The sequence below is a fragment of the Lepeophtheirus salmonis genome, chromosome 9, assembly GCF_016086655.4.
Source record: "Lepeophtheirus salmonis chromosome 9, UVic_Lsal_1.4, whole genome shotgun sequence".
In the NCBI taxonomy this organism is placed as follows: Eukaryota; Metazoa; Arthropoda; class Copepoda; order Siphonostomatoida; family Caligidae; genus Lepeophtheirus; species Lepeophtheirus salmonis.
In genome coordinates, this window is record NC_052139.2 from 20,062,744 (window position 1) to 20,073,591 (window position 10,848).

At 28.7% G+C, this 10,848-nt stretch overlaps 1 protein-coding gene across 2 annotated transcripts; it reads left to right on the forward strand.

Annotated features, from left to right (window-relative positions):
• Positions 1 to 7,818: 7,818 nt before the first annotated feature.
• Positions 7,819 to 9,560, forward strand: Mf (myofilin). 2 transcript variants are annotated; one of them, XM_040719302.2, is made up of 5 exons: positions 7,878 to 8,040; positions 8,367 to 8,481; positions 8,567 to 8,692; positions 8,900 to 9,262; positions 9,332 to 9,560. In XM_040719302.2, exons 2-4 carry the CDS (start codon positions 8,373 to 8,375, stop codon positions 9,175 to 9,177), a joined length of 513 nt encoding a protein of 170 aa, XP_040575236.1. In that variant the 5' UTR covers positions 7,878 to 8,040; positions 8,367 to 8,372; the 3' UTR covers positions 9,178 to 9,262; positions 9,332 to 9,560. The 2 variants fall into 2 exon arrangements, with proteins under 2 accessions (XP_071747040.1, XP_040575236.1); XM_071890939.1 differs by lacking the exon at positions 8,567 to 8,692 and having other exon boundaries at positions 7,819 to 8,040.
• Positions 9,561 to 10,848: the final 1,288 nt, after the last annotated feature.

Sequence of the window (10,848 nt, forward strand, 5' to 3'; positions counted from 1 at the left end):
ACAAGTCTATTGTTGGTGTAACTGCTCTTCCAGATAAAAGAGTAAGACACGCTAATCCAATTATATCTGATGGTAAAGTTTCAGCTGGCGATAAGTATAAGCTTTAAAAATCCTATATTAGATATTTCAAAGTTTTTATTTGGAATTTGATAAAACAAGTTATGATATTATTAAATAATTGATATTACAAAGAAGATACTAAGGCAAGAAATAATAATTCATAAATAAATGGTGCGTATTGGGAAAATGGAGCTGCCGACCTCATCATTACTAGTGATGTATTCTACCTCATATATATACAGATTTATTGTTTTTAATTGGTATTAGCGTAACAAGGCAAAACAAAGAGGAGAAAGATAGAGAGGGAAGATTATTTCTTTCCATATAAATTATACCGGGTGGTCCATTGAATTCAAACCCCAAACTAATTCAATAATTAATGAAGGTTGAGTTATTAAATTAATTCATATTTCGATATATTAAATCATAAATAAATAGTTACAAAACAAAAAAAAACCTTAGTTCTCTTGCTTACGTACAAGTTGAGAAAATAAAAAGTGAACGTGATCCAGGAATTTTCATTCGTGCACTCCAAGGACAACCATCAATGCCGTCAACATGTCTGAAACATTAGAAAGAAAGAAGGTCTCTGTCAAAAAGGCCAAACTGGACTACAATAATTTAAAAATACAGCTCAGGCCAATCCCCTGAAGTCCATGTGGGCCCATGAAAAAGAACTCGGAGTTTCACAACAGACTGTCCAGACACCGATCAAAAAAAGCCACTTTTAGGGTGAAGAGGCCACTTTTGACACTGTTAATGAAATAAACCATTCTCCAGTGTTGCAAGATTCTTTTGAATGAGTCTCATGAGTTCTTTTAGCACTCTACAGTCCTCATGTCAACCCCTTCGACTACGCCTTCTAGGTGCATTCGAGAAGAATGCCTTCAGTGTCCTTCATTCAAACAAAGAGGCCCTCAAAGTCACTGTCAGCCAGCACTGGGACACCGGAACAGAGGACAACATCCGAAGCAGGGGCAAATTTTATTGTTAATTAACAAATTATATCATGTTGAATTTTAAAATTCAGAGAGTTCAGATTTTAATGGACCACTTGGTACAATTTTTTAAGAAGTATACACCTTCATTAAAATCCCATCTTATCTTTAAATAAGCCATTATACTCCTCTTTCTACATACTTTTTTATTCATGAAGAGGTTTACATGAAAATATATTTACTCATCACTCACTTTCTTAGATATGTATAAAGTTTCCGCTTTTCTAGAACTCTTTTATCAGCAGTTTGTCCATAACCATATACAGTGACAGCCTCGCCAGATAAATATCAATTCATCATATAAAATGATCAATCTCTTTTTTATTGCTGATAACTTTCAGATTTTGTATCTCTACTAAGGAAGGCTGAGTTTATATCTAAAGATATGAGGGTCAATTAAATAAAAGGACATTGAGTATATACGTTCTGTGTTAATATAAAACAATCTTGAACAAAAATCAAGAAAATGGGGAAATCCCAAATTTTACCTCTTAAATATAAACATGCAGGCCAATATTTCAATAACATATTTTAGTCAATTACACTGTGCAACAAAATGAAGGTCTTGGAGCGCCCATAGGCAAAAACCCACATTTATTATTGTTATTTAAGCCTCACAACACAAACATGACCATTAAAACATTCAACTAAAAGGCTTCGCCTCTAAATCCCTTTTTTAAATCAACTACACTAAAGTGCCATATTTCGTAATGAAAGAAGTATATACATTAAAATCGAAGAAAATAACAAATTGATCCAAACATTTCAGCGTTTGAAAAATGAACTATTTCTTACTTTATCTTGATTACAATTAATAAAAAATAAACATAACTACCAAAAAGTCGTTTAAAAGGACTGACCTTACTTTAACCTTATTTTATGAAAATTCCTTAATAAATATTAAAAACTAAATTGACCAAAAATCAATCAAAATCGACCTTAAATAGTTCATTTTTCAAATGCTAAAATGTTATTTTCAATTTTTTATTTCCTTTGATTTTTATCTATATAGTTCTTTCATGTCGAAATATAGTATTGAATCTAATACCCTAAAAACTTATTTTTTTACATGAAAGGCTTGTCGTCATAATTTTTCCAGAGGATTCCTTGATTCAAACAAATGCCAAACAGAAAGAAATAAACCGATATGGCTGAAAGCTGGTGTGTGTTCTTCCAGGAGATGCTACTAACTAGACATATCCTCAATACGCGTCAATAGTGTCATTTCTTGGACTTTCAATGGACTTTTTGAACGACACATAAAACCCAATATTCCACAGACATATTTGAGTCAGTCAAGGCCTAGTATTCAAATTTATGCAATATGTTAAAAAATTCAAAAATATAAACAATATAAAAAAAAACCAACATGATTTAATTGAAGACACATGCATTAACTCCAATATGGTCTTTCGAAAAAAAATTATCAATATCTTATTTTTTGATTGTAATGATCCATTTTGAGTACTTCATTTGCAATTTGCGACACACTAAAAAAGTTTAGTAAAATAATTTGCGATACTGGGTTGAAAAATACAAATGTAATCTACACTAAATTTAAATAAAATTACTTTAGTATCTTGCTTATTTACCTATATAAAAAAAACTATAGTCCTGTGTTAATTGTGGGTTTTAATGTAGTTGTACATATGAAAGCGACTTTCAAAATACATAGAATCAATAAAATTTTCTTTACTTTAAAATAAATTTCCTGATTTAGAGTGAAAATACTTTAAATGTGGCTCTCATGTCATAAGTATATAATTTGAAGGGAATATGTAAAAGCTTGAGGCCACATCTCTACATTTTTGTTATTATTTCTTATTTCGTTTTCATCTACGAATGAATTAATTCTTTTTTTTAAATAATTAAACTAACTGATTTTACTTTTGCAGATAAATATTGTATGTCTAAAGGCATTGGTACTTCATCTACTACGAAAGATGGCCTATCCAGAGAACAAATACACACACAAACTATCCATATAAATTTTTATTTAAAAACATAAACTGAGAAATATTTACAAAATACATATAAATAACATTAAACAAAACCAATATTTTACTGTTACTTAAAAATACAAAAACAAAAAAAAACCATTAGTTTTAAAAAGGTAATCTTTAAATTAATAAAAAATAGGAAACAAACATGGATACAGTACTGGACGGTCTTTTCTCACGATTTCCTATTTAGTCCTGCTCTCTTTGTATTGAACTTCCAAATCTACTCTCCCTTTGGTCAATCTCATCACTTCTGTATTTGAAACTACTTTTTCAATGATTTACAATTTCATAAAATGCATCTTGTGGGCACCAGTTAAATGTTGTCTAGTATTTCGGTATTGTTAATTATTGTTATTTTATCTTAGAAATTATTTAAGTCCTTCAACTAATATGTTCAGTTCTCCGTTTTCATGAGGGTTTTTAGTAATTCATTCCATATGTCAGGGGTTACTTCTTGTGTTAAATCGTTTCATTTTGCAAGTGTTATTGATGATGTGAAGTAGATTAGTTGATAACGCGCTCAGGAGAAGGGATTCTCTTGTTCTCAATATAATATGTTGGCTCAAGGCACGGTCACTCTTAGAAAAGAAAATATACATTAGGGGTCTTGACTTCAAAGACAAATTCCTAAGTCAGATGGACTACATGTAATACTATAATGTTTACTTGTACTTAGCCCGTGAATTTGATTAACAACATTAAAAGAAATTCTATATTTTGATCAAAATGTATATGTTTATTGTTGATATTAACATTTAGATTAGAAGTAAGTTTAAATTAAATCAAAGTGATTAAAATATAAACATTTTTATGAAGGTATGTAAATCAATTTGCATTAATAAATTATCAATTAAATTTTTATACAAAAGTAAAATTTGTTAATTTAGTCTTGCAAACTTTGGTTTTTATAAGAGGAGACCGATGACAGTTGAAATAAGCTCTTTTTTGAAACATCAAAAAGATTACAGTTACAAATTTTATATCACAGTTCTATAACATGATCGAAATCATCTAAATATTTTTTTTAAGGTATGCATGTAAGTATATATATTGAAAGTGAGTCATTTTTGAGTGTAAATATTTGATGTAAAAAATTTCGTATATGAAAAATATTAAATATTAAAAAAATGAAAATATAGAGAGTATTTCTATGGAATTGTTTACAAACGGAGTGTAAAAATGAATAAAACCTTAGAAGCGTTTAATTCATATCATTCAACAGAAGAAAGAAAAGTACTTTATATAATTTAAAAAAGTGAATATTACCTCCGATGAGGCTTAGCAACGAGCTAAAGTATTCTTTAATACATCAAATCATTTTTTTAAACATGCTATTTTATGAGGAAAGAACATCTAAGTAGTGAGTAACTACGTGTGAGTGTGTTCATAAGAAACAAGGAGGTACACTGATGATTTGTGGAGGGTGTTATCATTTATATTATTAAAGCAAAGTGTGTCTGTTCTTTGTTATCTAAAAACTCCAGGCAATGCTGGTTACTACCACTAGTTGTAAAATAAATATTAATGTTTGTCAATCTTTTCGATATAGATATAGATGATTATATATATATAGATTATTCATGCAATAACTGTTATCCTCTCTAGAACATTCTTTAAATTGTTAGAGCTACCATGTTGATTTTAAGTTCCTTATATATATATATACTCAAAATACAAAAAAAAAATCATTTCTATAGATATATCTATTTACAGACAGGGTTGGCCACCAAAAACAAGGACTGTTAGTTAGTGTTAATTTTTCTCATTAATATAGGAAAGTTAATGGTTATTGTTTAATATTCTGGTTCAGTTATCCTTTGTTCATAAAAAAACTGCAATACACATTTCGTCATTATGAGTGAGCAAGAAGCCAAAAGCCAGACCTTATCAGATTTTCTAAATGCTGGATTGGAGGTGGCGAGGATTATGGCCTGTGTAGAGTGCTCTAGGAGCCAGGTGGCCAAAAAGAAAACGAAGGAGAAGATATCTCCAGTAAAGCAAGTAGTGGAAGGCTCCATTTAAAGATAAGGATCCGGATTTCTTGTTGAGCTTAAAGAAGAAGATCAGGGAATCTTGAGTCCACATTTTACTGCTCAAACCTGTATATTAACACGTATACGTGTACACGCACAATAGATGGGGTAGCCACCTTTCTATTTTACCCCCCAAAAAAAAGAAGCATAACTTTCATTGCCTCCCTGACATATTTTTTTTCCATATTAACCTTTAATTACACTCAATTAATAATTGTGTCAATACTATACAGTAATGTGCCAAATTATATACTTAAATTATATATATTTTTTTTTTTGCATTTTAAGTATTACTAACATACATATACGTACACATATATGTCGATTGCCAATTTTTGTATTCATGAAAGCAATTTAAAGCTCAAAGAAAGCATACACATTAAATATACAATATTTTAAATTTTTAGGTAAATCAATTTGATTAAGTTTACATAAATTTGACCTATTTACCTAATTAATTCTGTATATGTTCTAAATTTCTTTGCAAAGTTAATTTGATAGAGAAATGATGATACTAATATATTTAAAAGACACTCAAAAATCCTCAAAATAATTAATACAATTATTGATACATTCTATATACCAAAAAAAATGTGAACTATGTGACATTAAATAACATTCTCCCGAGTATAAAGTTTCTCACAGTTTCGTCCACGTCTATAAAAACAAAAAAGAAGGAAGAATTATGGACAACACTAAATGTTAAAAAAATGACTCATTTCTTTGATAGACAAAAAAAAAACTAAATATTTGTTGCAATACAAATCACCAAATAAGTAATTGAATCAGGCTAGTAATTACAAGGAGATGGGGGTTACACCATATAACTAAAAGCTTGTTGTCAATTTGTGAAAAAGGAGAATATATTTTTCAACGATTACTTTTTTTATAATAATTTTAAAATCAAAAATTTTTTTTTCTTCAAAATAATAGCTATGTTAAAAATATATTTCTTTTATCGAGATGATCAAAAATTTGATTGCTATAGCAAAAAAAAAATAATGCCAACATTTTTAAATATATTATTTTTCAATTTGGTCTCTTTCAATTTTAGAGAAAAAAAATAATACTTGATGTAATTTGTCTAATTTTGTCATTTCTCACTTTATAAAATGGTAATTGTCAAATTTATGTAACCTTGAAATAATTTTTATAAATATGTGCCCCGTCAACTAGTTGCGTTTCAAACACTTTTTTTTTTTTTTTGAAAGGGAGGGAATTTGAGCCCCTACAATATTCTAAAGCAATCCCAGTCTAAAAATAAAAGTAGGATATCGTATATACAATTTATAATTTGAATCAAAAATAGTCGAACCGATCAGCCTGAAATTTAGAATTAGACGTATAAAATAACTAAATATATTGGTATAATATTTTTCTGGGCCTGCTAGGTCATTAAATGCTTATTTTGAACTTTTTATACATATAATTTTTTCAATTTGGTCTCTTACAAATTTGGAAAAAATATACTTTTTATAAGTTATTTGTCAAATTTTATTATTTTTCGCTTCTATAAAACTTTGTTTGTCAAATTTGGTATTTATAAAAAACAGAAATTTTCTGTCAAAATTAAAAAAAATCCTTGTCACGGCCTTGAATAAAATGTGAATTATGATCATTAATCAAAATCATTTTTATGATTATGAAATGAGTAATTTTTATAGCTTGGGTGCTTGCAGCACTCACGTTATTTCGCTTTTTCATGGTTATTTACCAAAAAATATTTATTTATTTATTTAAATTCAAAAGTTGAAATTTTAATTATATTTTCCAAAAAAAAAAAAAATATTATGTTAACATTTTTTTAGTATTGACCATGAGAGACATTAATTGAATTAGGGATAAATCTATTTGATTCAAGTTTCAAACTTTGTTCATTATGAAGGTTATTTTCTAACAAACAATTTTGAAAATATAATCCAAAAGATGAAAGAAAATATATTTTTAAATAAAAAGTCTTATATCTAGAGAACTATACTTTACAAATCAATAAAAAGATAAAATTATAATTTATATTTTTACTTCAGAGATTTATTCAGTCCAACATTTTATAGACTTTGTATTCAAATATGTGAATAAATTAAAAGTCCACTATAGTTATATCTATGGTCAAGAAGTATTAAAATTTATTCGAAGGGCATTCCATGTCAACTCTTCTGTCATCAGTTTACCTATTTTGATAATTTTTGGTCAGGATATCTATACAATCAAAGAAACAATATGTGTGACATTTTATACTTGGGGAGGCGGGGGGCCCGTTTCAGAGTTTCTCAAAGTTGTGAAGGAAATACATACAAAAAGAACAACAAAAAACTATATTTGTATCAAAAAAAGGGTGTTTATAGCTTTCATGTCCCCTAAAAAAGGGGCTAATATTACCACTAGTTTACATGTCACATATTTGTAAAACTTGCCATTAGTTTCAAATGTCACATAAAGGAAAATCATTGTTCTATTTATTTTTATAAATGGAATATTTCTCGATTAAAATGTATGAAAAGCTTAAAAATTCTCAGATTCTTTTTACAGAAATCTCTTTTTTATTGATGTTTTCAATTCCATAAATATATAAAAAATCGGTTGGATTGAGATATTTGTAAATATGTAGTCTAGGACATGTAACCTATAAGTGAAATATTACAACATAGGCTCTGTAGTGTAGATATTTTTTGGCAATTCCACAAGAAATGTAACAATATTTGCTTAGGCCTTTCTGGTAAAGTCAGAAACATATTTGTACGCGTCCGCAAACACGGTGTTTTAGTCTAGAACTTAATATTAAAAAAAAATTAAAAGCTTTCTTCAACTCAAAAATACAAGTAAAAGAATATTGATTCCTTAAGTTTCTGTAGATCAGATCCAAGTGTGTTGAGACGGAGCTAACAGCATCTCTCTATTAAATAAAATAAAAAAATCTTATAGTGATATTTATTTACTATCAATTATGTAAGTGGGCATAGCTAGAGTTAATTAATTCCTAGATAAAGGATCTGATATAAAATTTTAGGAGAAACATAATCGATATTTGTAATTAAAAGTTTCAAGTTCCTTTCATTTTTCCTAACTTTTATTTAGTTATTTTGATATAACTTTTTTAGTGTTAATTTTTACTACTTTTTTTTATTTATACATAAGATAGATTTGGAGAGCTTCCAGGCTGATTTATTTTTTGTATATGTACACACTTTAAATGCCAAATGATATCATTCTTTTATTTTCCTTGAAATATCACAACAATTCATGACTCACAACTCTTTTCATCTTTGTATTAGATCATCATGTCTTCTAATAGTGGTTTGGGAAAATTACATTTGGACTTGTACACTCAAAACTCCAACCTTACACACAAGGCCAAGTTTTGGTGCAACTACGTTTCAGCTTTGAAGGGTAAGAATGAATTATTTTATTTTTTGTATTCTAATATGATGATGAAAGACGGGAAAGTTTTTAATTACACATATATTATGTACAGATAGGGGTGGTCTCTTGGTTAATGCTAAACAAGAGCCATATCTACCCCACGTGCCAGTATGGAAATTGATTCAACCCAAGGATATTGCTCTGTACGATCTGCTATATCCCGAACAACCCTGGAAACGTAATTTAAATCTGTGGAATTTCTTTATTTTTGAAATCATTACTCCTAACAGTTTTTTTATGTTTAAAACTTGACTCATAATTCTTAAATCCTTCCTGTCTTTCTCTTTCAAAAAATGTTATTCCATCCCTAAGTCACTCTTTCACGAAAATTGACTCTTTAAATGACAAGTTATATAATTTTTGGCTTTTCTGTTATTACTTTTAGGAGCCCAAGATCTCCGTGCTCCTGATGAGTTTAGCATCCGTACTCACCATCCTTCCATTGTCCACACTCTTCCCGACGATTTTCCCGATCTAAAGCACGAATTTTCCAAATTGGAATCCCAAATGTTCGACAAACCAAAGAAGCGCTCCTCTGAGCCTCTTACACCAATCCTTCCTGACGCTCACGACAGAATCTTTACTCCTGGATACCACTATGATCCTGTACATACAGAGATCTACGGAACTTACTTGCCAAGAGCTTCAAGGAGACTGTACTAAGGAGACATTACTACATCGTTTTCCTAAGTACTTAAATTTATAACACAAAGAATGAATGAAAAAATGAGTCGATTGATATCATAAGGTAAGATGTGTTTTTTTGTTTGTTTTCTCTTGTATAAATGATATCATCATCCCTTTAATTTTATTATAGCAATATCGGCAATTTCCTGGAAGGAGAACACACCTATCTATCCTGAACAAATCAACGAAAGAAAATATTTCACTTTCAATTTGAGGAATTCTTAAAAGAATTGTATCATTCATTTATCTACAAAAAAAAAAAAATAGTTTTACATATATATAAATATATACACAATCTTTTTTTATTACAAAATAATTTAAGAATACAACTTCAATAAACGAAAGGGGATTTCAATAAATTTATCATATTTTTAGAATATAGTGTGCCAATTTAACGACAAAAAATATATAATTTATGCATTACTTTAATTTAATTTATAATGCATAGTTTAAATCGCTTGAACTATTAAGAGACAGTAACTAATTTATTAGCCATCAACTCGTAAAGACCATTTTTGATACTTAATTTGTGAGGTTGGGTTTCACTCATATAAAAGTTATGTAGGAGTTGGAAAATTTAATAAATGCTTCAATTTTGATTACTTCATTAATATTTGAACGACTATATTTGTATCATTTTTGATACCATTTTGACTTTGCCGTAAAATTCAAAAGTTGAACTCTAGGAATAAAAAATGTATTTTTTTAAGTATTTGAAAACAACGTCTAGACGAATTTAGGAGCCATTGACTTGTTTATTATCCCTGCTACTGCTTATGGTACGTTAGGGGGTGTTGGAATCTTTTTTGTACTCCATGATTTTTACTTGTTCAATCATGTACTCCAAATTCCTTGGCTTGAAGTTTAGTAGCAAGTTATTACTTCTATTTCAATTACATTGGTTAGACTTGACTCAAAAACTTGTTGGTCAGCATAGCCTATAAGCCTTGCTGGAATCATTTTTGATACCAAAAGTTTGCAAAAGTAAATGATATACCACCCTTCATCGTTCTACTGTGTATTTATATAATAAGTGGTGATGAAAATCATGTGGATAATGGGCATGTTAAAAAAATAAAGCCAAAATAAATATAGTAACCCTGAAAATTTGAGGAAACTTAATCATCTGTGACAAAGGAGGAGGGGAAAATAAGAATTAACAAGGACATAGGCAACAATTACTCCAATGTCGATCCCCAATTCTACTCTGATTCCAACAATGACTTACAATTATAACTCTACAACAAATCTTCAAGGTTACTCAGGAGCACACACGAATGTTCATTCAGGTTTAAATATAATTGAAATTATTTAGAAAAGGAAGTTCATTTCTATGAAATTAAATAATAATGACAATTGCTAAGGAAAAGAAAATTCATTCTTCAGATTTCCAATTCCTAAAAAAACAAAAAAATGAACCCGCGAAATAAATTCATAGTACTTACATCACTAATAATAAGTTTTATAATCAAAATTCATTTTTATTTGATTGGAAGTTAATTGAACTTCCTCAATAAATGACTAATAACATTTTTAATCTACATAGATAAGGTAAAAGTTATTTTCCTTTAGTCTACATAATTACAAGCAATATTGTAACAACTCAATCAAACATGACTATAACTAAATCTAATGCTCATACTTCCT

Bases quoted from the DNA above. Each gene is read 5' to 3' on its own strand.
- Mf (XM_040719302.2), top strand. From the start codon at position 8,373: ATGTCTTCTAATAGTGGTTTGGGAAAATTACATTTGGACTTGTACACT. The intron at 8,482-8,566 runs GTAAGAATGAAT...TATTATGTACAG, and splicing joins CTACGTTTCAGCTTTGAAGG to ATAGGGGTGGTCTCTTGGTT. The intron at 8,693-8,899 runs GTAATTTAAATC...TATTACTTTTAG, and splicing joins TCCCGAACAACCCTGGAAAC to GAGCCCAAGATCTCCGTGCT.